Source organism: Spinacia oleracea, chromosome 2 (assembly GCF_020520425.1).
Source record: "Spinacia oleracea cultivar Varoflay chromosome 2, BTI_SOV_V1, whole genome shotgun sequence".
Lineage (NCBI taxonomy): Eukaryota > Viridiplantae > Streptophyta > Magnoliopsida > Caryophyllales > Amaranthaceae > Spinacia > Spinacia oleracea.
In genome coordinates, this window is record NC_079488.1 from 88,494,122 (window position 1) to 88,520,672 (window position 26,551).

The window sequence follows — 26,551 nt, forward strand, 5'->3', positions numbered from 1 at the left end:
AAACAAGCTTCATTCGAGCTTAATAAACGAGCTATGAGAAATCATCAAATTGATTTAAATCATATAACCAAGGAGAAACTTCACAAAACAGATGTGTGACTGAAGTATTCCATGAGATATTGTAGTGCATGATAGATTCTCTTCCGTTTTATACATGTCTTGACATTTAAGAGTCATATTTTTTATTAAAAAAAAAACTTATATTTTATTCCATTATATCATTTTTTCGAGATTGAGCGAGTTATAAACGAGCTTATAAACTAGTAATTAATGAGCTATAAACAAGTGCTCGTGAACATTAACGAGCCGAACGTAATGTTGTTCGAGCTTGGCTCGTTTACTTATCGAGCCTAGAATATTTGTTCAAACTCGTTGATTAATGAATAAACGAGCTTTGACCGAGCTTGTTTGCGAGTTGTTAGCGAACATATCGGCTCATTTGCAGCCCTAATTTTGCCGATATTTTATGTCTTTTCGGATTAATCTACATACCCCAAAAAAATAAAGCTTAAACAACAGAAAATCGCTAAACAAAAATTGAACTTGCATATTTAAACCCTTAACACTAACATACCCAGTAAAAATCAACTCAATTATTGAGGAAAAATTTTGCAGCAGACAAGTACATACAGTACATACGTTTCATAATTCGTGTGAATTTTCTGCAATTTCCACGTTGGTGTAGCTCTTGCAAGCCGCTTGATTCTTTGACAATGGAGAATTTCGAGTTAAAGAGGAAGATGAATCGAGCGAGAAAGGAGATTTTTTTGGTACCAGGAACGCCATCGTTTCCTTGTGTGTTGGAAAGCCAAGGTTATCTTTCTCATGCTTGTGAGTAGTGCGAGGCCCATATTTAACTCACATTTGGTTAACAATGACCAAAATTCTTATTTCAAGTCCCAAATGGCGAGTAAATAAAACACAGGTCCTAACTAGTGATTAAAACCAAAAGATAGGTCCTTATTTTGGGCTTAACTCCAAAATTCATAAGGTAAGCAAAGCATAACGAACACATAGGGCATATCCAAACTGCAGCATCAGGAGACTACTTCACCTCATACATCACTCAAGGGGAAGATTGGCAATGGAAAAGGGGAAAAAAAAACATGTGTTGGTGACATTATTTGCTCAAAATCCATTAAAACAAAAGATATTAAAACGAACATACAGTATGCTGCCCTAATTTCCTCCAACAGAACCAGTAGACCAGGCAACATCATGCAAACAAATTATGGTAATTTCAAAGTACAAGGAGAAGCAACACTAATTTTAGACAATAATAAATTTAGTGTCAACATTTCAAATTGTCAAAAATCCATTTCTTCACATTTGTTTACTCCAAAAGCTATCTAACCAGCAACAATTTGGAATGCCAGAAATATCCACCTGGTTGAACAGTTTCGAGTGCTGACTTTATTGCAAAAGCGTTTTGAGGGTCATGAATGAATGTTCTACTGTGAAGCCTCCAGCAACTTCTGTTGTATAGCAGAGTAAGAACAACAATCAGTAAATTATATGAGGCAAATGTTTATCCAATAAACAAGTACGGTGTATATCAGATCCACACTTGCAGAATCTGAACAACAGGCTACATTTTATTAGGAGTCGCCGAGTCATTTTCAGATAATCAATTAAAATACAAGAACTACCTTCACCACATTGTACAACTCAACCTTCCATAAGTTTATCGTCAACAAGGAATCGAGTTAATAGTATCAATAACAGTGCATTTGTATAGGGTAATATGGAGGAAAAGGGAGCAAAGAGAACGACAAAGGGATTGATTCTCTCTTGTGTGGATGTGATCATGTGATTTGGGGAGAAGGGAATTGGAGGGATTCATATTCCTTCCTTTTATGTAAACCAAATCTTTCTAATGTTGGAAAGATTTGGAAGGAATATACAAGCTCACTTTTACCCTCGCCTTGCCACTTGCTTTTATCTCTTCTGCCTTCTTCTCCCACTAATGCGGAAACTTCCAAATTTATCTTACAAAATATAGTGCCCTATTATTTTGTGACAGCTTAAAACAGAAAGGGAATACTACAGAATAAGTTGAGAAACTATTGTTTCTTAGCATGCTTAAGATTGTTTCACATGAAAGGTCAGATATCATCGAATGAATGAATCAAGATGACTCCCATGCATATCCTAGCAAGCAGCGATTTGGATCTCAAAAATATAAAGAAAAATACCTCCTCGGTTTTGCCTTTTCCCCTAGTAAAGAACTTGTAACTTCCACCGATAGCCAATGCCCATCCAGTGAGAGATACAATGACAAACTGCAGAATACAACATAAACTCAAGTTAATGGAGGAAAAGGAACATCTCATGATCAAAGGTCAAACAAATCAGCAGAAGATAAACAAATTTTATTTCCATTGGGTTTTTTTGTCACTATTCTTGTCTTCCACACATGTCGAAGAATATATTGGCACAATTGGAAGGCCTCTCTTAAGATATCCTTCCCTGTCCAGTGTCCACCACATAATGATTCATCTTGCCTTATCTTCCTCGTAGTTAAAAAATGATGGACCAAACACAGAATAAAGACTTTTCCTATACAGAAAATACATAACTTTTGGGCCTGCCCGGTAGAGCTGAGCCACTTTCAAAAAAAATTACAGGAACATCAATTGTTTGACCACTCACTACTCTGAATGTGGTCCGCTGGTCAGGGCTAGGTGGTGTTCCCCCAGATTAATTTATCAGATAAACTTTCCAAAAAAAATTGAAAATTAGCAGCAGGCCTGTCGATCATAGTTTGTAAGAGGTGATCTGTAAAAGCCACTCTGGTAGCCCTTGACCAGAAAACATTATAAAGTGCTATAATTGAACACTTCAAGCAGCATCTAGTATCTAGTAAATAAAACAAAACGACGTGAATACCCCTGACGAAAATTTTAAGGTTATTTTTGGTCAGGGTTCATGGAGTTATGCAAGGGTTTCGGCCAAGATTAAAAAAAACACCTATCATCTGCGAAGCAGAACCCAGCTCAAACATTATGACCCATCCCGTATACTGCTCTACCTACCTTGAGATCACAACTTCAACATAATATTACAATGTAAAATCATTATACAAACATTGTAAAATGAAACTTTGGTAAGAATGTAAGATAAACGAAAGCGAAAACAGGCAGAGTAAAAACCAACTATGTTCGTCCAAGTGTCCAACAGCTTCTCTTGACTTAAAAGTTCAGATCATCCCAAACACTATATGAAGGTGCATCTCTGAAACGTCATAAATGGTACTACACCAAGTCAACAACCAGTTACTAAAATAGATATTTAACTGGAGGTGGTGAGAGGCATTGTTCCGAATACTTGCTCTAAGAAAATGGGACAACTAACATAAACATGTCCGTTACCTAACTGTCCTATACATATCACTGCATTTAAACACCACCTCCCCAACCAACTTTATCCCGTCTTTTTTGTAACCAAACATTACTATTTCAAAAGAAGGGCGAAGTGCTGCCAATTCGGACATTTTGAGCATCCCAATGGAAATATTCTCTCCATGCAAGACATAAATTGAGGGGCCGTATTGTTAATGTTAACTAGTCCGAATCAACCATACAGACTTTAAAATGTCTACTTGGCTATTAACAAATAGCCTTAATGATCCTATCTGGGATTAAAATCAAGAGTTTGTTAAGAGATAAATCAGATAACAATTAACAAGTCCACTGCAGAAGCAGAGTAGAAGACTATCAGAAAACAGGTGGGGCGATAAAGAGAAGGAGAATGTAATTCTATGGATAATTGGATACATTCAGTTTGTTCAAGAAATTCAAATCAAAATCAGTAAATAAGCTGCTCCAATATCATCACATGTTAGGCGGTTTTCAACAATTGACTATCATCAAACATAAAACTGAAGAACCAAACCAGAACAGGCAACACGGCAATTTATAAGTAACTTCCGTAATTATTTACATTTAAACATACGAAGAACATCACTTCAGGCTTGGTAATAGAAGTACAAAAGAAAGATATATAATACTCCAGATTAGAGACTCACGTGTTCTTCCTTCCAGTTACCAGGATTCTTTGGTTCTTGCCAGCAGTTTACCTTTTGTGGCCCATGTTCTGCAATGGATCATACAAGCACATCATGAAACACATACATAAAAATTTAGAAGCTGACAACAATTTATAAGTGGCAATGGATTTTTGTGGTCTATTCCAGTGTACTTCTCACTTATCTTGAATTACAAAACCAAAGACATATCAACGTTTAAGTCAGGAAACCAGGTAACTAATTATCATGAGAAGATTGCGATTCAACATGAAAAGAAGGATTTTGAGAAAATATTCATAACTAAACACACATCGTAGCAAACTCTATAGTCAAAATCAAGTCGTGTTTCCTTGATATGAAACTTAAGTTTACTTGTCATTTATGGCAACAACTCACTATGCATTGTAAAAGTGACACTTACAAGTTACAACTGCTCGAATACGAAAGACGGCCAGAAACGTAAAGGATTGTTCTAAACAAGGGTTTCAATAAGTATTCAATGTAGTTAATCTAATTTACCCTAGTGGCCTAGCTCTTCAAATTGTTCAACAATAAGCCTGCCATCTGTGATGTGTGATATCTAATAAAGACACAAACACCAACCCAATAAGAGGAAAATATACTACAAATAAAAACCTTCTGATATGAGGTTCAACATCAAAAAGCTACATTTCACATTCTTCTTTGCTTAATATAAATATTTAACTGGAATGTGGATCCCCCAAATAGCTTAGGTAAAATTTGAAGGTGGACTTGGATCAAATTCGGTCTTCATTTACCTTTACGGCTCTCTCTACATCAAAATAAATCCAAACTCAACTAAAAACCAAACAAAATAAAGACTTTAGGAAGATTCAGTTTACGTTTGTTGCAATAATTGATGCGATTAAAAAACACACCTAAATTATAAAATTCACGATCATCATACATATTGCACTAAATATTCTACCAAATACCACGATTATTCAGACCGGATTGACTTTTTCTTCTAAAAATCACCGAAAAACAATGAAACTACAAATTCCGAACCCTAAAACACGTAGGTAATAGCAAGATCGAATTAAATCAAATCGAAATAAACAAATGATTTGTAAATCGAAATATTGGAATAAAATTGCAAGGACATTTATAAGAGAGTGAAAAATTACCGGCCGCGCCAGCAAAACCACGGCGTTGAACTAGCCGAGGAAGGGGTGGTTGAGCGGAGGAGATCCGGGTGATGGATGCAGCTTGACGAGCAGCCGCCACAATACGAGCCGCCATGGCTGTTGAGGAGAGAGAAAGAAGGAGAGAACTTCGAAAGAGAAGTGTCGAAGGGAGGAGAGACCGAGTGAGGAGATGGAGAGGGCGGTGAGATTTACGGTGGTTCACGTTCTAACCTCAAAGTGAGGGGGTATTTTATTTCCATCAACAAAAATGAGGGGTGTAGTGATGGACGGTTATGATTGTGCAATGTTTGCTTAGTAGGATTTGTCCATGTCAGCTGAACCAGATGATTTAAATTACACAAATTCTTATTTACAAAGGGTGTACAATAAATATTGTACATCTAAGTAAAAGTTAACACAAAATGCTTAAAAGTTAAGCTTATATAGGTAAAAGTTATTAAACTTTTAGTGATAAGTTTTTTCATTTTAGTAAAACGTATTTCTTCAAAATCACTAATAATGTATAAAATTAACCATTTAAACCTTTAATATGTTTTCTATCAACTATTTTTTTACTAATATAAAAGTTAATCAAAACTAGGTTAAAGTTCCAAAAAAATAGGTAAAAGTTATCTTGGTGTACAATAAATTTATTGTACACCTTGTGCGCGCAAGACCTTTTGTTTAAATTAACAAGTGTATTTTACAAACTTTTATTTAAGCCAGGGAGCTTATGTTATCAGCTCCAGCTGCACTCACACAATAATTCGGAAAATTATTAACCCACACTCTTTATCCAAAATCTGATTGGAAATGGGTCAAGGTGTGAGCGAAATCTCGAGGGAGGCTACATCGCTGGTAACCAGCGGCACAATTACCCCATACCCAGGGTAAAATGGTAATTTCATCTCATGAGTTGAAAAGTCAAACAAAGTACTACATATGGGCAACAATGACAGTAATTAGTACAGCAATGACAGTATTTTAATACAACAATGACAGTATTTATGCATACGATGACAATACTTATATAACACTTGTATACATACTTTTACCCATTCATTTAATATGCAACTCTTTTATCCATTCATTTAAGTGGTCTCTTTACTTTTTATATTTCATTACAGTTGTATACATAATTTCCTTTTTTTGGGTGATTGTGACAGTATTTTAATACAACAATGACAGTATATATACAACAATGACAATACTTTTATTAGAAATGACAGTATATAACAAGTTAACAACACTTTTACACATTTATTTAAAGGTGGGCCATGTTTCCAAAAAATTTTAATTTTTTAAAGTGGGTATGGGGTCCTTATTTCGCTGGTTACCAGCGATGTAGACAACCTCCGAAATCTCAAAGTTGGAAATGGGTCAAGGTGTGAGCGGCATTGTTACCACTATGCTTATTAAATGACCAACTAATATCATCAAAAGATGAACAATAATAAAAAATAAGAAAATTTAACAATATTAATCCCAACTATGAGTGGTCTTCTAATATTAATCCCAATTAATAATTATTCCAAAATAATCCTAATTATTTACTTTCCCTTCTTTAAACAGTCTTATTGAATTTAAAACCCCTTAGTGCCGGTAAGTTTATTAACTATGGGTCCCACCCTCTTTTTTCTTCTTCTTCCACCCTCTTCGTTCTTCTTGTTACTGTATTACGGAGTATAACATAACGACAGATTCTTCCTTCATTGAATTTGAAGCTCTCTCTTCTTCTTCTTCCTTTTCTATTTTCCTTTTCATGAATCGGATTGTGGGCAAACAATTGTTTAAAGAAATTTAAGTAATTTAATTATGAATTCTGAATTTTAGGGCTAATAATTCCTTTTTATTTTGCTTTTCAAGAATCGGGACGGTGGGTTTGTCATATGGGAACAAGAGCTCATAGAGGAGCGTGTGAAGGATCAAATTGCACCCGAGAAGAGTGAATTGAAAGAGAAAGTAGCAAAATTGAAGGTCACAAAAAAGGCTCTGCAGCAAATGGTTATTGAATTAGCAGTGCGCAAATCCTCATTGTTCCGTCACTAGTGGATAAAGATGAGAACCAGAGTCACGAGAAGACCATAAATTTGTCAATGGACCCTTCTTATTCGCGTTGTTGATAAGAATAATGCTGGGAAGTGACCTTTGAATTGCGGGGGACTGTTTTTTTTTCTTTTCAGTTGTGATGTTTGTAATGTATGGCAAGTAGTGGTCGACTGGTCGTAAAGTTAGTTGATTGGGTTATAATCTTAACTAGTACAGAGTAACTAATTGTATTGAACAAGATCCATTTCAAATGAATTGCAATAATCTTTCGTACCTGATTGTATCAATGAATTACTATGATTTTGTGTTTGACAAAATGTTGGAAAAAACCCAAAACCAGGAAATACATTCAAATAATGACAGGTGCACTAGCAGATGGTTTTATTGAAGATAAAACATAACCAAACTAATTATTCCAATATAAACCTCCTAGATCAAACCAAATAAATAAACTTGTCTAGAATAGTTGGAGCTAACAGACAATAAATGCGAAGTACTAATTATATGCTTGCATATAATATGTTTGATTAATGGTGATTGTGGGTAAAGAGAAAAGGAAGAATAAACTGTTAAGGAATTGTAGATACCTTTCATTACTACTTGACACAATTATATATACATGCATGGTTACTGGCAATTAAACAAACTATAGCATTATATATGCTTCAATACAGACAAATAAACCTTCAAGTCCAGTTGGTTTATTTGTCTGTATTGAAGCATATATTTACATATTTAACAACTCTACAAATACACTGCAAGTCTTTCATTACATATTTAACAACTCTACAAATACATTGCAAGTCATTCCCACCTGCAACAACTTGAATGAAAACAAAAGATGCATTCCAGGAAAAAATTGCAGCAGGGGCCAGGATTACACATATCGCGAACCATACTACAAAAAATTGCAACATTGTCTATTCTTTTGGACACTCTTAAGCAGATCAAATCAGTATCATCCTCAAGATCGTAGCAAAGTTTTCAAATTTCCTATATTTTAGATAGAAATTGTACCACAAAGATTGATCTCATCTACTAATTTATTAATAAAAAGGGCTGAAAATGTTCAACTAACACACTAATAATTTATGTAATTAAGTGCATCTTTCCGAATAGTACAGGGATTTTTACTAGGAAATGAAAATAGCAGGAAAATAAAAAGTCAGTGCAAGTCAACTATGGTAACTCAACAGCAGCAACCTGATAAACAAACTGACAATCATGCTTGCCAGTACCTATGAGCAGAACAAAACATGTATTTGCACCTGCAGAAAAACCAGTCAAACCAACACGCCTACAACATGTCAAACATCTACTTGGACTTGATTTCTTGGCCTGAGAAGGTTGTCCAACCAAGAAGCAAACCTGAAAAACCAACAGATCTAAATAGCAGAAACAACATAAACAACAAAGACCACGACAAAATATACGACAAAAGGTTACCATGATTAACTTTTAGGAACTTTTACAATCATCAAAGTTTATCCAAACTACCATCATGAAAGTGTTACCAAAATATCATCCTCAAAGTTAACTTAAGTCAAGGTACGACTTACAAAATATACGACTAGACTAAAGATATGACTAACTTAGAAAAGTCAATATAAAAATAGATTAAGTGAATATGAGGCAAAGTTCACGGTGGTGGTGTTGTTGCAACAAAAGAAGTTTGGGAGCAGCTTCCAACGAAAGAATTTCCATCAGTGTCAACTATGACTCCAACACCGATGGCTCTTCCTCTCCCCGAGTTTCCTCCTCTACTCCCTCTCCCTCCTCTCCCTCCTCTACTGCCTCTTCCTCCTCTATTGTCTCTTCCTCCTCCTCTACTTCCTCTTCCACCTCTAATCACTCTCCCCCCTCTACCTGTTCTTGTCGGTTCTGCTGTCGCGTCATGATGAGCAATATTTGTTGCAGTTGCTCTGCTACAGGTTGTTGCTGTTGTAGTTGATATTGCTGTTGCTGCATTTGTTACTGATGTTGTTGTAGTTGTAGGTACTGTTGTTGTTGCATTGTTGCTTGCATCTCCATTTTTCCTCGGTCTGCCTCTTGGTCTTTTTGCAGAGGGTTCAACAACCTTATCCTTTTCAGGACACCTCCTCTTGTTGTGGTTCACGGACCTGCAAACACTACAACTCATTTGCACTCCATGCTTTGTTAACTTTCCTGATTTTTTAGGATCTTCATGAGGCCCCCTTCTTCTATTGATCCTCGGTCTCCCAGGACCAATTTTGATCGGTGGTGGATCAAGAGGCAACTCAACCTTTGGCCAATGCCTTTCTCCGGTACATGGACTAATTGTTCCACTATATATGTTCAGAAATGTGTTCCTCTTATACCAACCATGAACATAGTCTTCCGCGTTATTATGCAAATAAAATATGGCGGCCACCGCATGACGACATGGTATACCACTCAAATCCCACTTCTTACAGGTACAACTTTTGGCATCCAAGTCAACAGACAATGTATCCATGTAGTAGCTCACTTGGAATAAATTCGGGCCCGAGGGAAGAACCATACAATTTGCTGCATGTTCTTTTTCCTTCTCCAATTTCTGTTGAACCCTTGGACAGATGGCTGATGTCCTCTTTTCACCTTCTTCCCTCTTCAAAACCATCCGTTGCATTACAGCTGATCTAATGTCTTCAAGCATGTATATCAGATGCTTGTTTCTAGCCTTAATGATGTATCCATTCCAAGTTTCAGCCATGTTACTAAGGATAACATCACATTTGGTGTCAGGCTTGACAAAGGCCCTGCAGAACAGTTTGGGTTGGTACGATTTGAACGACACAACTGCCCCCGGATCAACTTGCTCCATTTCTTCAATTGCATCATCGTAGTCAGCTTCATTGTATGCCTTTGCACATTTCCAGAACAATAGCTTCATTTCATCTCCCTTGAAGTTCTTATGCCAATTTGCAAAGATATGTCTCGCACAATGTCGATGCTCTGCTTCGGGCAACTCTTGTGCAACTGCATTCAGAATCCCCTGACAAATACATTCACATAAGTACTTAGCATATTTAGGTTAACTTTCTTGAATTAGTACTTAGCAGATATAGGAGAGAGCAGATTTAGGACTTAGCATATTAGGACTAAGATTCTACGAAGATTTTACTGATATGGCAAACTGAAAGTAAAACAGAAAAATAGAAAAATAGAAATAAAAATCAAAAGAAAACAAAAACATAAAGTATAACAGAAAAATAGAAAAATACAAATACAAATCAAAAGAAAACAAAAACATAAAGTATAACAGAAAAATAGAAAAATACAAATACAAATCAAAAGAAAAAAAACATAAAGTAGAACAGAAAATGAAGGGGAATGTAAAACAAAAGAGAAATTCAATAAAATATGTCTCGTACGTACCTGATGTTCATCTGAGATGATTGTCCATCCTGCCCCATCATTTTCTCCTAATGCTATCTTCAAATGACTAACAAACCATTGCCAAGAGTCATTATTTTCACCTTCTACAACAGCCCAAGCCAATGGGTACATTTGCTCATTCGCATCCCGACCAACTGCAGACAGAAGCATTCCACCCAGAAATGTTTTCAAAAAGCAACCATCCACACATAAAACCTTCCTACAACCAACCCACCCTTGTTTCACACCATCAAAACAACAGAACAACCTCTGGAATGTAGGGGAGTTTGTTTTAGGATCGGTTTCAAGTTTAAAGTAAGTATTAGGATTCAACTGTTTAAGAGCTTCTAAGTACCTCCCCACCTTGGTGTAATGCTCCTTCATTGAGCCATGAAGCATTCTATGAGCATGGTACTTAACCCTGTAAGCAAACCATCTGCTCACAAGCACTTTGTATGCTCTCCGCACTGTTTCACAAATCTCAGCGGCAGGCCAATGAGGTCGAGATTTGAAGATTTCCAGAAATTGTTTAGCTAGCCAAGTAGTCTTCAACTGTCGATTTGCCTTCATGTTTCTAGTGCAAGTGTGTTGGTGATCAACAGATTTCACCACAAAACATGCCCTTGAACTTTCCCAACTTGCATACATTCTAAATGGACAACCAGGGATGCACCTCACACCTAACCGTTGTTGTCTATTTTTATCACTAACAGAAAACGTCAGATTCCTACCTTGTGCTATAGCATATCTAGCTACACAATCCCTAAATTCAACTCTATTAGGAAATCTAATACCAACAGTCCACCTCAACTCAGTGAAATCAGTGCTAGCATTAACTACGACTGTCTTAGATCTCCTCCTTTTACCAGAGAAATCATCATCCTCACTCTCGCCCGGTGTATGAATTTCATCCTCACTTTCCTCGTACTCACTACATAAATCATCAGATTGGTGAGTTGTACCTTGTTGTGGTTGTGGTTGTGCTTGTGCTTGTGCTTGTGGAGATGCAACCTGACCTAAAAGCTTCCCATCTTCAACATCATTCTGAAGTTGCCTAGCTATCTTCAAAATATCAGCATTCCAAGATCGAAGATTCTTCCGTGATTCCTTATACTCATCATCTTCCGTGTCCCCATCTGAATGTATTACATCTTCAACCAAAGCCTCTTCAATTTCTTGAGCAGCCAATGCATCACAACTTCCTTCTAACTCATCTTTCCACTCATCGCCAATATCATCATATGTGCAGTCATCTACCTCATACTCCTCATCAGCATCATATTCATTGTCAAGTTCATAAGCTGGATATGTTTCTTTTTCTTGTTGTGCAACAACCACATTCAACTCATCCAGATTACTTTGTGAAAGTTGAGCACTTTTTGAGGGAGGGGCTTTCATATTGGTATTATTTTGTGGGGCTCTTTTAGGAGTTAATTTCTTTACTACTTCAGGAGAGGGAGTTGGGTGAATCCCAACTACAAGTAACTGTAAAAATCTAGGTACTTCAACACTAGGCACCACATAACAATCTACACACCTCATTTCCTTTGCATACTCCATCAATACCCTACAATCAGCGTCTGTGAACACCCTCTTCAGTCCCTTTTCATAGCTCGTGGTACGAGGTTCCATGTAATATACATGATCGACCTCCTTCAAAACCTTACCACACTTTTCCACTAACTCCACCAAATACCACCAACACATTTCATCAGTATCAACTTCAAATGTCTTATACCCCCCTCCTACAAATTCCAACACAGAACCCTTCTTCTTAAAAGAACCCGAATGCCAAATTTTCAAAGTGATTAATTTTCCCGCCTCCTGTGTATTAAGTAGTTTATTAATATATTAGAAGGCTAATTAACAACAATGACTAAAATATTAGAAAATCTTATCACCCACAAGAATGAAAACTAATTAAAAACTAGTCACGATTAATTAAAATTTAAAAATTATGTCAGATGTTTAATGTAATATTTCCAAACAATTGTCTATGAATCATAAGAATTCCAAATCCCACTTCATATTCCTCAATATTTCAGTCACAAAGATTCAAACTTTATTACATGAACGAATTACTCACAAAATTTCCAACTGCTTTCTTAATTTATTCAATTATGCTTAATCAACCACAATTATCATTCACAAACTTACCATCATTGAGATTCGTTCACCCAGCAGATTCGTTCAATAATAATTGAAGGTCGTAATTTCACCCAACAACACCTTTAATTATGCGTCAAATCTTCCTGCACAAAGGGAAGATTCGTAAATTGGCTTGACAATGAAAAGTGAAAAGAGAGAGTGACTCAAGTTTCAACAACTTACACAATAATGAAGACAAACGAAAAATGACGAGGAGAAAATTTTACTCATGGGAGGACCATGGAGTTATACAGAGAAAGTATGAAAACCGAAGTAGAGGAGAGAGGGGTTCACGTTCGAAATTACTGAAGGAAGGAGGAGGGGAGATTTTAGGTAACTGGTCGTAAAGGTAACCTGTTAACCTAGAGTGTTTAAAGAAGGGAAAGTAAGTAATTAGGATTATTTTGAAATAATTATTAATTGGGATTAATATTAGAAGACCACTCATAGTTGAGATTAATATTGTTAAATTTTCCTAAAAAATATCGTCAATCACCAATGTGTAGCTGCTGCTACCCTTCGATCCACCCCGCAACGCTTGTATGACAGAGAGACAATCACTCTCCACAACCACTCTATTACAACCCACTTTTGGTGTATGTTTTAGTATAATGTAATAGATAGATAGATACTTCCTTCGTTCTTGAATACTTCCAACATTTGTGTTTACACGTAGTTGTAGAACATTTTGTACGGAATAGGTGATAAATAGAAATGAATAAATTAACCCAAGTACTATATGCAGTACAAAGAAACCCAATGAAGAACACCTTAACAATACTTAAAATTTTAGTTGACCAAAATACCCTTTATGTTACACATTTACTCCGTGTACTTCTGTACTGTATAATGGCCCTGTTTGGCAACTAGCGATTAGTTCTTAGCGGTAGCGGATTGTATTAGCAGTTTTGACTAGCTGTTGTACTAGCTTGTTTGACTAGCTGATTGTAATAGCTAGTTGTGTAGAAGTGTTTGGTAAATAGCTGGTATATGAAAGTTGTTTGAATTGTGTAAAATTACTAATAAGGACATGGACTTATTTAATTATAGAGAATTAGTAATTGCTAAATATATAGATATGTATGGTTAGATTTTTTTGGAATAAAATGTAGTAACATGAAAAATAACTACTACGTAAACAATATTCCTATAAAATTGAAAATGTAATTGTGGAGACTTGTGGGAAGCAAAAGTGGTTGAAGCAGATGTCGTGCTCTTGGGGCTGCAGTTGGCGACGGAGCGTGGATATGATAATGTGGTTGTGGAGAGTGACTGTGTGAATGAGATCAATGCAATTCGTGAGCACGAGGAATGGCAGAGCCATTTCCACTTTGTTTTAGATGCCTAAATATCATGTTTCCAATTCTTTTTCTAATATTTCTTAGTCTTTTGTTGGTAGAAGTAGTAATATTGTTGCCCACGAAGTAGTAATATTGTTGCTCACAAATCTTGAAGTTATGAACCTCGTGGCCCGGCCCAAGTCAAATAAAATAAAATAATCAAAAAGTCCACCGTTAGCCCCCTTCGTGCAAAAATAAGCCCAAAGCCCAAAATTTTGGCCTTGAAATAAAACGAAGCAAAAACCGCACAATCATGTGCATCGTGGGCTAGGCAAGCGCCCAGCCCATCGGAGCGCAGTGCAGTCGCACCATGGCACCCACGCGAAGGCACAAGGCCCAGCTCGCAGGCACGAGGGCGCTGCAGCGCATAGGCATTCGCGCCTAGCTGCTGCTGCTGCTCTCGTCGCTGCTCAGTGCCTCAGCCCAGCTCCCGCTGGCCTTGGCTTGTGGCGTACCGCGAGCTCGCTCGAGGGCTTCGCCCAGCTCTGCGCGCACCCATTGCTTTGTCGCACCAAGCATGCAACGCACACAAGGCTAGCGCCTATGCTGCCTTTGTGTGCACGCTTCCCCTTTCGTCTCGCACGGGCAGCAGCCCTTGCTTCGTGCAAGCGGCTTGCTGTCCGATTATTATTATAAAAAAAAAAAAATCAATTTCTCATATCCAAAACTAAAATTGCACGATTTTTTTTTTCATAATATTAACAAAATTAATCGTTTTAATTACGAAAAATAATGTATTAGGTGATTTTATTAAATTTCAAACAATCCAATTCGTGAAATTTATAAATCTTGGCTAACATATATTCAAATTTAACGTATGATGAACATCAATAAAAATTTGAATGATTTTGATAATTCAATCCAAAACTTTAAATCGTTCTAAACATTTAAAAATTAGATTTTTATCAAATTTGGTTTAGGTGATCGATTAAAGTTAACGAATCCAATCAAAATTTTAATCCATAAATTTTTAAATATTCCATTTGAACATGAAATCATATTCCCCTTTTCACCTAAATAAATTTTCAGATCTAACCAATTAATAAAATTAATTTTTGATCTAAAATTCATTAAATTAGGTAAAAATGAAATTAGGGTTCATAGTTATTATTCATGAACGAAAAAATTACCATAACTTCATAATATTCCCAAGAACGGTAGGGAAATATTTTAATTAATTCCGAGTTCATTAGGTCAGGCAATTAATTGAAAAAATTTCCAAATTTAATGATTTAATTTATTAATTAAAAAAAAGGCCCAAAAACTCGAACTTCGGGGCCTGTTTTTGAGATTCTGTTCACATGACTTGATCTTAAAACACCGTTTTCAATCAGATTAGGGTCAGAAAAATCGAATTTCCGACATTTGACGAATTCAGAATCACTTTTTACGACTTATCCAATAATCCGGAAATTCACGAAAAAATTCAGAAAAAATCGACAATAATCACAAAGATATAAAACATGATAATAAGTACTTTGAATACATGTAGATCATGATACCACTATAGGGGTTTACAGTTAAATACATAACATGATAGCGGAATAACCCCAAAGCCAGGAAGCATGTATAAAGTACAAATTAAGCAATACTTACGTTTGTAGCGTGTTTTCTTTAGTTCAACGAATCACGAGCACGAACAAGAACTCCAGATGTCGTTCCTCTACTTGGTTCACCGACATGTTCAGATCCGTCTTGAGATCGATGGCTTAGAAGTCACTCAAGATAGTTTTCTTTTGGGAAGAACACTTCTAACGGAGGCACTGAGAGAATTAGGGTTTATCTGTTTTAAGGTTAGAAACTGATTAGGGTTGCGTGTTGTATGGAAAAACATGTATTGGATTAATGTTATAACCTTTTGGTTATAACACTAACCGACCAAGCCACAAAGGGCAAGAACCGGCCAGCAATCATCGCACAAGCCCATACGCGCACAGCCACACAGGCGTTGGGCCTTGGGCCGCGCTGTGTGCGCTGCTGCTGCTGATCCGTGCACGCGCTCGCGCCCAGCCAAAGGCTTGGGCCTCGCTTGTACGCGCTGGCGCACTGCTGCGCCTGATGGGCCTTGTGCGCTTGCGCGCTTGGCTCGTTGGGCCGACAACGTTGCCTTCAATTCTCGTATTTGCGTCCAATGCCTTACGGTGATTATTTATCGTATAGTACTTGACGATCCAATGTCGTACTACATGATTATTCTTTTCGCCTAGCTTACGAATATATGCAATACGATATACGATTCCGATCCAACGTCATATCATATATTTATGTTTTTCCGAACTAGTTTTCCGGAAAGCTATTAAATGAATTTCCGATTCATTTAATCCGATGATCTGTTACATGTCAATGGTGTGACATTATAGGTTCAGCCAAGAGTAAGTTGTGAACCTAATATAGATTAGAACTCACTGATCGGAAGCATTGCTCCAGCCAGCTGTTCCGATCACTTGATCTCACTGAATTAATTGTTCGTAATTAATCTGAACCTTGGTATTAGACTAATACACATTGGGTGAAGGACATGTTTCCTTCAAACCTAACCTAATCTTTACCTTTACCGTTAAGATCGGCGTGACCGACACTACAAAACGGCGGCGACAAGGAAAGCTTTGGTATTAACGAACTCTAAAATCCCAGGAAACTAGAGAAACAACCCAAAAACAGAGGAAAACCATAAACAAGAATCTCTTACCCCGAACTTTACCTTTACCGGTGAGATTATCAACGGCGGCGTTCGGGTTGCTTCATAGTAGGACCCAAAGTTGATTACCTCAACGAACTACTCCCTACTTCGAGCAAGCTAGGCTGAGGTGAAACACAAAAAGTTGCTAACCGAAACCGCCTACTAGATCGGCTTCGAAAATTACAAGATCCGGCAAGACAAAGCACCCTTTCTACTTGGACGTTGCAAGGTATTATTCTATGTCTTTTCCCATATCATTAATCTTATTGGTTTCACATTCCAATTTCAATTTGATCACACTCTAAACTATCTTATTTTTTTGTTTCGGAATTCCTGTACCTCATAACATAACCAGAAATTTAAATTAAAAGGTATAAAAAGTGGCTAGAAAATGGATCTGGTGAAGCACCACCCGCACCCAAACGGTCATGTAATTGCAATTAAATTCTTCAGCATGTCACTTAATGTAAGATCTCACTCAAAATTCAGGGGCCGGGTTCAGGTCTTACCAAGTCATGTGGGGGAACTCAGGCATCTCGCAAGTTCTAGCCAGTCACCTCTTACAGTAATTCCCAACTACTGAGTGACAACACCAACTAAATAAAATTGAGAAAGACAAGAAAGGAAAGAGAAATGAAACTGTAAAATACAAGAAGATGAAGAAGTTACATAATTTGGCTTAAGGCTTAGAAAACAATGTTTAGGGAGTTATACTGTCCAAAAAATTGTGTATACATCTTTAATCAATGGTACAAGAACAATAAACTAGATGATCGTTGCTAATGTGAAATGAACCTACCAAGCACCTCCTGTTTTACAAAATCTCGGGCCTTTTGAGGCGAGATCAGTGAACATTACACTGTTGGAGTATAGGATGGTCATAATCAACATATTTTTCCCAAAGTGGTTTGTACTTTTCAATGCCAATCTTCAACCACGGCTTTGAGTTGCCGTTATAGTGCAGTACAGCCCCCTTCGCTATCAACTTCGGGTCAACATTCGTATATCCCAATCCCAATATGTGCCATGAAGGATTTAATGGCTCTGTCAACCCATAGAAAGTCAGCAATCCCGGTGGAAGAGTTCCCAATTTCCATAAAGTCCGGTCTATGTTCTTTTCCTGCCAGTAGTGATATATTCCCGTAACATTTCTGTTCCTCCATTCTACCAGGTCAAAGATGTTCATGCCGAATGCCCACCCACATGCATCAGGGTCAAAATGTGACCGTATAAGAGGGTGAGAATAGTTCAAGTACTTGTGATACCGATGAAATGTTTCCATACATGTCTCAACCGCCCCATTTACATTGCCATTCAGATCAAGGGAGAAAAGTGGAGAGAGATCTTTTTGGACAACAACATCATCATCAAGGAAAACTACCTTCTTCAGCGCTGGATAAACTTCTGGGATATAGAACCTGATGTGGTTAAGCATTGAAAGGTACTTAGGGTTTCGGAACTTTATTGGTGTTTTGTTGTCGTCGTTGTTGCCTGAGAAGTAATAGTTTTTAGTCTCTGAATCTTGGAGCTGCTTAAGGACTGGGACATAGGAAGCATTAAGCCAACTAAAATCCTCAATCTTTTGAACCTCAACTGTTACTCCACGGAAATCAGTCATGGAAAACCAAGCCTTCATAGGTGCATAATTAACCTCATCAGTTACAAGATGGAATACAACCTTTTCCGGATGTTCAGAGTTCACAGCAGTGGAATTTATGACAACCGATGTCGCAAGGATGTTGTCAGAGAAGACACAGAAATGATAAAGGCTGTTATCTACGAGTTTCCTGACATTTAATTTTTTTTCAGCAAGCCTTTTCTGCGCATCCTGATTTCTAAACCATTCACTTGCCAGCCTAACACCAAGACAATAGAGGCTTTTTGGGATTTCCTCAGCAGCTATTTGCCCATATTTCGAACTTTTATCACTCACCGTACTCATTTGTTCTTCAAGAGACTGAATTTTGGCCTTTAATCTCATAATCATGGTAGCACTGTCATAGTGAAGTTGCTGAGCTTGGTAAAGCAGAAGTGCCATGTCCTTGATTGCTGTTTCTGACTCCCTAATTGTCAATGGGCTTCGTCTCGTGGCAGCATTAGAAAGGAGAATCTGTGAGTTGCGAATTTGAGCACTCAACTCCCATGCAAATTGAAGATTGTTGCTTTCTTTAGATATCACAACAAGCGATTTAGCTAAAGCAATTTGATCATTAAGCTGCCTTGTTAGCGAAGTTGGGCTCAACATCTCCTCCGTAACATTAAGGCCTTCTAAAATTTTATCTTGCCTGAAAGACCTCTGCATAACACATAGGAGCAGGCCCAAATTAGATTAAGACAGCTAGATTTTCACAATAATAATGACTGCACAGACAAATAAAAGAAGCAGAAGGTACAATAAACACATGAAATAGAAGGAAACATATAACACAAACCAAATATAGCAACTATTCCATCAATAAATAAACATGCTGACTAAACAACAGCATACTGACCAAAGTCTGGGCTCACAGAACCTCAGAAAGTTCTAGTTGGCAGATATATTGCTCACACCGTTCAAAATATATTGACCAAACTAACACGAAATCCCTAAATAACCTGAAATACTCCTTCAGATGGATGCTAGAAGCTTAATTCACAAATAAAAAAGAACATGAAGACTGGTCAAATCACTAAGAAAATAAATAATTTATCTGAAGATGCAGAGTTGAGTATCCATTCTAAACGCATGAATAAAAAAATCCAGTGTTAAACATAAATGGCAAAATTAACCCCACAGATGAAAATTTCTAAAAATTTAGAAGAGGAACTATGATTAGCCAGAGTACAAATTTGTCATAGCTAAATCCACTATTGGGGGTTTAGGGTTCATGACCACATCCTAAATGTTCTTATCCAGCCAAGAATAAAAGAGTTTAGCAGCAGCTTTTCAAAAAGGATCCACGCTTAAACAGAAATTACAGAAAAGTAAATGCATCTATCTCCCTAACTCTAAAAACTACAAAGTTCATCCACCAAAACTAGTGCCAGCAACCAGATGAGCACATTTGTCAATCAGGTTGAAGTGCACCACCAGCTGTATATCCAAAAGACAATTAACTATCACATAGTCTACATGACTACATCTGCAGACTAATATGGGACTGCAACATCATCAGTTTCAAGTACAAGTTAGAAAATAGACAGAAAAGGCACAAATATGGATCTAAACACGAAATCAGAAAAGCATTCTACCAAACTAGCTATCATTTCATCCATTGTGTTCAGCTTACCTCAACAACAGCTTACCTCAACAAACATTTTCAGCAGGAAAATGTCCCTTATCTTACTTTGTCTTATCACTTGTCTAATGTATCCATGTTAGACACTCGATACTTGAACAATATAATACTTGCTCAACACTTCAATTATTTGTACAAAAGAAAAATTAAAAAGAGAGAGAAAGAGGAGAAAATTATGTGATATATTCTCCTAGATAGGCTTGAAGGACTTGTTCTTTTCACTTGAATCAAGGTGTTCTAACATGAATACTTCCTCCGTTCCAATATTATTTCACCATGTAGGTCATGTCAAAGAATTTTGGTAGTGGTAAAAAGAAGAGAGAGAAAGACAAAACTACAAACTTGCCCATGTGATTGCAAACATTAAATAAATCAAGAAGGGTCAAGATGTAAGGGTATATTGAATATTTGTGGTGTGAAAGCAACTATTTTATTTCCTAAAATGGAAATGGTATAATATTTATGAAACTTACTTAAAAGGTAAATGGTGCAATAATATTGGAATGGAGGAAGTATTAAAGTTCTGATCTAGTGTAGTTTGAAACTTTTAAGACTAGTCTGGTACTCTGGTGTAATCTCTTGATTTGACTAAATTTTATCCGTACTCGTACACTAATCTATAAGAGAAAAAACAAATATCAATTGCATTCTTGTTAAACTAGTATTAATGTGTACTTCACAAATATCTAATGTTCATAATAATTATTAATAAAGAAGTTAAAAATATTTCACAATAAACAAACTAATCTATAAGAAAACACATTACCAATTGCATTCTTGTTAAACTAGTATTAATGTGTACTTCACAAATCATAATAATTATTAATAAAGAAGTTAAAAATATTTCACAATAAGCAAACTAATCTATAAGAAAAAAAAACATTACCAATTTCATTCTTGTTAAACTCGTATTAATGTGTACTTTGCAAATACCTAATGTTCATAATAATTATTAATAACGAAGTTAAAAATATTTCACAATAAGCAAACTAATCTATAAGAAAAAACATTACCAATTTCATTCTTGTTAAACTCGTATTAATGTGTACTTTGCAATATCTAATGTTCATAATAATTATTAATACATAAGTTAAAAATATTTCCAAATAAGCAAATGCAAATAGTTTCCCTTTGTTTGGTTAATTACCAGAAACGTTATGGAAAAAAAAGGAACACGGAAGTGGAAGGGAGAGGATGTTTGGGAGGAGAGGAAAAGGAGGTACGAAGTAGGGAAGACATTCCTTGCAAAAGGAAAATGTTTTCCACCCTTGAAGAGCTATTCTTTTCCGTTTGGGGAATTATTTTCCACCCCTTAACAAACCAAATAAAAGAAAAATGGCATTTTCCTAGAAAATGTTTTATGTCAAAACAAGCAAGCGAAGCCTATAACTTGAAAACTACTCATCATTAGAAGGATATTCTGCTTCTATAAAAGATAAATTTCAGCTCTCGGCTATCCAACTATTGGTCTCATCCTTGACTTCAATGATTACCGAGAGGGATATGGTCATTCGAAGTATGACTTACTATGTACCCTCCCAGCCGGCTCCGAATGCACAGACATGCACCCCCAACTATACAAAACTTTAGCTCTATTTCACATAGAAGTGTACAACTTACATGTATCCTCTCTATCGTCCACATCATCACCACATAGTTCTTGATGTTTTTACAACTATGATGTTAGGTGATGAGGACATGATAGCCGCATGTTATCCACATTGCTTGTGACAGTGGTTTTGCGGCCTCTAAGATTTAAAATCATGGCCTGGTTGTGCACTTGTAAATCGTTGTACCAATTGTAGGTTTTTTTAGTTTTCAAGTTGGTGATTTAAATAAATTACTCTTACAAAGCAAGCAATTCAAAGGGACGGACATTATGGTTTTAGTCAAAGAAAGCACGTTCTATAGAGACAAAAAGAAGAACAATTGAAGAAACTGGAAATTTAAAGGATTTTTGTACAACTTAAAGACTAGATTTCTAGCACCGGTTAAGACTAAGCCCAATGGAGTAACTACGAGGCTTATATTTGATCAAAATTACAGAATTGTGGTTTGGTTATTGCTGTGATTCAATTTAAGTATGCTTGATACTTATTATTAGGTTTATTCCCATTATTGTATGATTTTGGATAACCTAGCAAGGATTGAAAGACGAAATGTTAGCTTGGGAAATATAATCTCTTGAAATAAACGATTACTTTAGGCAATGAAACTAGTAACAAGTTGATAAGGATCAAACTGGATTACTTAAAGATCTCAATGGGCCTATTTTAAAAACTGCCATAAAACAAAAGAAAAATTGAGCAGAATACACTTTTAGGACTTGGATTAGAGCCCCCTCAAAGTAACATCAAACTCCAAAGTTTGGGTATGATTATGCAACGTGATGATTGCTTGAATTCTAGGTTTTGATGCAGTGGCTTGGTTGTTTGCTTGCTGATTGCTGTAGTAGTACTTCAAAAATTTTGTCATTTAAATCTATTAATTACTGGTTGCTTATACGGTTTATATACCCTATTTTGAGAGGTCTAGATAGATTAAACACAAACACAACTACACAAGTCACCGAGCAATCGACCCATACTTACCATGCACATGTACTTAGCTCCCAATTTTAGAACACAAAATGGAGAACTCCTACTACTCTTGCATTACTTGCATATAGGGTGTTAACAGGCAGAGTTGTGAGCGAACTACCACAAGCTCGGCTTGGCTCGAAAATGTAGGCAAGGCTCGCTCAAGCTCGGAGCTCGTTGAGCATTGAAATTGAGCTCTACTCGGGCTTGAGTTATGCTTAGCTTGAGCTCGGCTTGCGATATTTACTTCAGTAAAGCCAAAAATAATAAATTACAGGTTATGATCTGCAAGGTGCAAGGAATAATCAGCAAGGCCCAATGATTCCATCGCGCTCTTTGCAAATTTACATTATTCTAATTCTATGTGTTTGTTTTTATATGCATCCCAAGATCCCATCTTGTTACACTCAACCAATATAGGTCTAAAAAATAGAATCACGTTGTGTACCCCTCTCCTCTCTCTGTCTACTATTATGATTGAATGCAATCTCGCCTTGTTATTTTCCTGTTGTTTTTCTCTCTCTCGCTCTTCAATTTATAACCAAGGACAAAAGTTGCAAACACTCATCTATTAAATGCTCTTAGTCTGAGTTAGAGCATAAGCAGCAGACGCAAAATACAAATTGTTAAAGCCTTAATGTTAGTATGCAAATATACTTAGAAACATATTATACCTTTAAGATTAAAATCAATAACTGCAAATTTTATAAAGGATAAAGTCCCTGAATTAGCTAACCACTTTCAAAGTTATCATATAAAGTAAAAAAAAAACATTTACATATTAAAACTATTTTAATCTACAGTTGATCACGTTCACGAGTTTCGAGATGAGCCAAGTATAGCTCGAGATGGCTTGTTATAGCCAAACCTTGAACAGTTCACGTTATCAACCCCTACTTGCATATATCCACAAATTGAACTGATCATTACTATGCCCTAGGTCTCAACCAACAATATGCAAAGGTAACAAGCAAGATGACATTGTTTAGTGTGGAAATCCCAAAGATGCAATCTTGTCTTGATCACTCAATTAATGGTTGAGTTGAAACCATACAAGGAAGAAATGGTTACTGAAAGACTATGAAGGATACAAGGAACCCCTGTCATAAGAAGTACTCTGTATCAAGTAAACAGGATTTTATATTTCACAAGTACACAGACAATATATCTGTTAACAGAAACTGTATGTTAGTCAATATCCAACCACCACCATCAACGGTCAGCTACTGAGCTTGTAACTCGGAGCATAGCAGGCAAACCACAAGGATCTGCCTTTAAGATGATGCAGATCAAATCCAACTTCTATGCAAACATCTCAACGTCCAGCAGGCAAAATGCAGACCTAATCCAACTTATGAGGAAATGTCTTGGCATTCCAATGAATAAATTGAACTAAATACCTCCCCAACTCCCTCAATCCTCAAGGAGTCCTAAAGCATGATCCATAATCTAAAACAAACAAACAGACATTCCCAAATCCAACTGAATCATGTCATACACTCAACTAAATTTGACCCAACAACCATTCTTCTAATCTTCACCATCAATAACACATGCCGTACCAAAAATCTGGGATTAAACTCGTCTATATTATTGTCATTTGTGGGTCTCAATACACTCTACAAACTCCCCCTAAAAAGAATAATTAATACGGTAACCATAACAACCCCAAAAATCATCAAACCCATACAAAAAATTTCGCAATTCAAATCATTTCATGGATTATCCAGATGCACTCTACAGATGAATTATAGATCAACAACTAAAACACCCAAAAAAAACCAGCAATCGATGATTGAAATTGCAAAAACCCAAATGCTAAGAAGTCGAACTTATCAGCAAAAACAAACCAACTAAGGGGAAAAAAATACTAAACAAAATCCAGAAAATGTTACCTTTGCCAAAGCAGGCTTTGACATGGGTTGATTATCTTTGCTGAGAAGAACAACGAAAAACAGCAAAACCACCAATCCACACAACACTAACCATATGAGATTGGAGTACCGCCGCTTATGCTGCCGCCCAAAGCTGGTGTTTCTCCGCCTCATTATATATTGTAAAATTAAAAATAATAAGTCGGAGAAAATGTACTGGAAAATGTTTCACTAAATTACCAATCTGTTGGGGTAGTAACAATGAAAAAATCAAAGGGATCAAGAAACCAACTGAAAGATCTCAGAAAACGAAAGAGCATTCTTGCAACTGATTTGAATTCAATTGAATTAAGGAAGGGTTTGTAATAGAATTGAATATGAAAAGGTAGATCTTTAGAGTTTGATTGCTGTGAAATTGGTGTTAATCACATTATACTGGTTGGCAGAGCGCACTCTCTCTCTCTGCGCTGACATGTCTTAGCTTGGCCGTCGGCGGTCATATCATTGCATTCATTCTCTCCCAATTTCCTTCTTCTAAAACGACTTCTTTCAAACACGTACTCCGTAACATTGAAAGAGCAATGCTACTAGTCGTCCTACTTCTTCTAGTACGGTTGTCATGATTGAATTGACTCGAAACCGAGATGACCTAACCCGATTGAAATTTGAAGTTGGATTAACGGGAACGATTTATTAAAGTAAGGTTCTTTTAAAACTTATGTTACGTTGGAATAAAACTTATTTACCAAGTAAGATCGGAGCGACGTTCGGTTTTTATAAAAAAAAATAAAAAAATCCAGACCCGTTATTTGAAACGTCGATTATACTCATTAAATCCGCTACCTGAAATAGCGGTTTAACCTGGTATAACCGCTATCCAAGATATTAATTTCACTTTCAACCTTTGGGAGAAGGCCTCTCCTCTCTTCCCTAACACCACTCCACCACCGGACCACGACTGTAATACCTCTTCTTTTTATTAAATTATAAATATATTTATTATAAATTATTTTTAATTGAATTTTTAATTCAAGTTGCACTTAAATGTTTATTTAAATTAGAAATATTTTATTATTTCTATTTTGTGAAGCAAAATATTTTAAAAATAAAATAGGCGACATGTTTCTATTTTTAGAAGAGAAAAGAATTTAATACGCACGTTTAAAAACAAATTAGAAGCAACATCATTAAATTTCAAATCAAGGGCACTCACGTCTTATCCATCATTAAACCCAAACCAAAAACCTACAAATAGTAGTGTCATGACTCAAAATCTCACAAACCTAAAAACCCTAAATTTTTCCTCTCTCTCTTCTCTCCTCTCCTTTCGGTTCTCACTCTCCCGCACGTACCCTCTCCTTCGTTGTCCCGACTGCGACCAAAAACCATCCCACCAATAGCCCCGGTTGCGACCAGTCAGCCCCACCCACGACCTAGGCGATGATGCCCAGTGAAAGAAATGGGTCCTTCACCCAAGGTGATTTGTGTAATACCTCGTATTTTTCGTAATTTATAAATATATTTTAATGTATTTATAAAGATTTTTATGTATTTAATTACATTTAATGTGATTTAAATGCATTTTATTTTTAAATAATTTAATTATTAATTATTACGAAAACCGAATTTTTATTAAATAAATTAAACGAATTTATTTTTTCGGGAATTGTTGGGTCGTATTTCGAAAACTATTTTAATTCTAATCCAAGCCCAATCCAATTCCGTTGGCAAACCCAACAAGGCTTGCAAGAAACTAAGTTTAATTAAATCTCTTAACAAGCCCAACTCAAAACCCTAAAACCTAGCCCACTAGGGAAGGGGAAACTATAAATACAACCCTCCCTCTCATTAATCCCCACATTAAAATTCAGAATTTACTCCTCTCTCTCTCTCCTCCCTTTCGGCTCTTTCTCTCTCCTTCGTCCGCCCTTATTCCTTCGGCCGCAAGCAAGCAAGCCCCTCGTGCCTTGCTCGCTACCCACCCAGCGCACAAACCCGTGCACCCCTTGCCTCGCCTTGTGTGTGCAGTCGTGCCTTCGTGCACACTCGT

General features: G+C 36.5%; 3 protein-coding genes across 3 annotated transcripts; all 3 read right to left on the minus strand.

Annotated features, from left to right (window-relative positions):
* Positions 1–1,109: 1,109 nt before the first annotated feature.
* On the minus strand, positions 1,110–5,433 carry LOC110776119 (uncharacterized). The gene is made up of 4 exons (XM_021980678.2): positions 5,176–5,433; positions 4,028–4,095; positions 2,196–2,282; positions 1,110–1,475 (listed from the first exon to the last, which is right to left on the minus strand). The coding sequence occupies exons 1-4, from the start codon at positions 5,288–5,290 to the stop codon at positions 1,452–1,454; spliced, it is 294 nt and encodes a 97-aa protein (XP_021836370.1). The 5' UTR covers positions 5,291–5,433; the 3' UTR covers positions 1,110–1,451.
* A 3,219-nt stretch (positions 5,434–8,652) lies between these two features.
* LOC110789603 (uncharacterized) lies at positions 8,653–13,094 on the minus strand. Its single transcript, XM_056835535.1, has 4 exons — positions 12,934–13,094; positions 12,760–12,854; positions 10,603–12,426; positions 8,653–10,219 (listed from the first exon to the last, which is right to left on the minus strand). The coding sequence occupies exons 2-4, from the start codon at positions 12,763–12,765 to the stop codon at positions 8,864–8,866; spliced, it is 3,186 nt and encodes a 1,061-aa protein (XP_056691513.1). The 5' UTR covers positions 12,766–12,854; positions 12,934–13,094; the 3' UTR covers positions 8,653–8,863.
* A 4,300-nt stretch (positions 13,095–17,394) lies between these two features.
* LOC110776114 (probable galacturonosyltransferase 10) lies at positions 17,395–25,107 on the minus strand. Its single transcript, XM_021980673.2, has 2 exons — positions 24,523–25,107; positions 17,395–19,066 (listed from the first exon to the last, which is right to left on the minus strand). The coding sequence occupies exons 1-2, from the start codon at positions 24,673–24,675 to the stop codon at positions 17,615–17,617; spliced, it is 1,605 nt and encodes a 534-aa protein (XP_021836365.1). The 5' UTR covers positions 24,676–25,107; the 3' UTR covers positions 17,395–17,614.
* Positions 25,108–26,551: the final 1,444 nt, after the last annotated feature.

Bases quoted from the DNA above. Each gene is read 5' to 3' on its own strand.
- LOC110776119 (XM_021980678.2), bottom strand. From the start codon at position 5,290: ATGGCGGCTCGTATTGTGGCGGCTGCTCGTCAAGCTGCATCCATCACC. The intron at 4,096-5,175 runs GTAATTTTTCAC...GATCCATTGCAG, and splicing joins TGGTTTTGCTGGCGCGGCCG to AACATGGGCCACAAAAGGTA. The intron at 1,476-2,195 runs GTATTTTTCTTT...GCTATACAACAG, and splicing joins GAAAAGGCAAAACCGAGGAG to AAGTTGCTGGAGGCTTCACA.
- LOC110776114 (XM_021980673.2), bottom strand. From the start codon at position 24,675: ATGAGGCGGAGAAACACCAGCTTTGGGCGGCAGCATAAGCGGCGGTAC. The intron at 19,067-24,522 runs GTAACATTTTCT...TGTGTTATGCAG, and splicing joins CAAAGCCTGCTTTGGCAAAG to AGGTCTTTCAGGCAAGATAA.
- LOC110789603 (XM_056835535.1), bottom strand. The intron at 10,220-10,602 runs GTACGTACGAGA...TGTATTTGTCAG, and splicing joins TCATCTCAGATGAACATCAG to GGGATTCTGAATGCAGTTGC.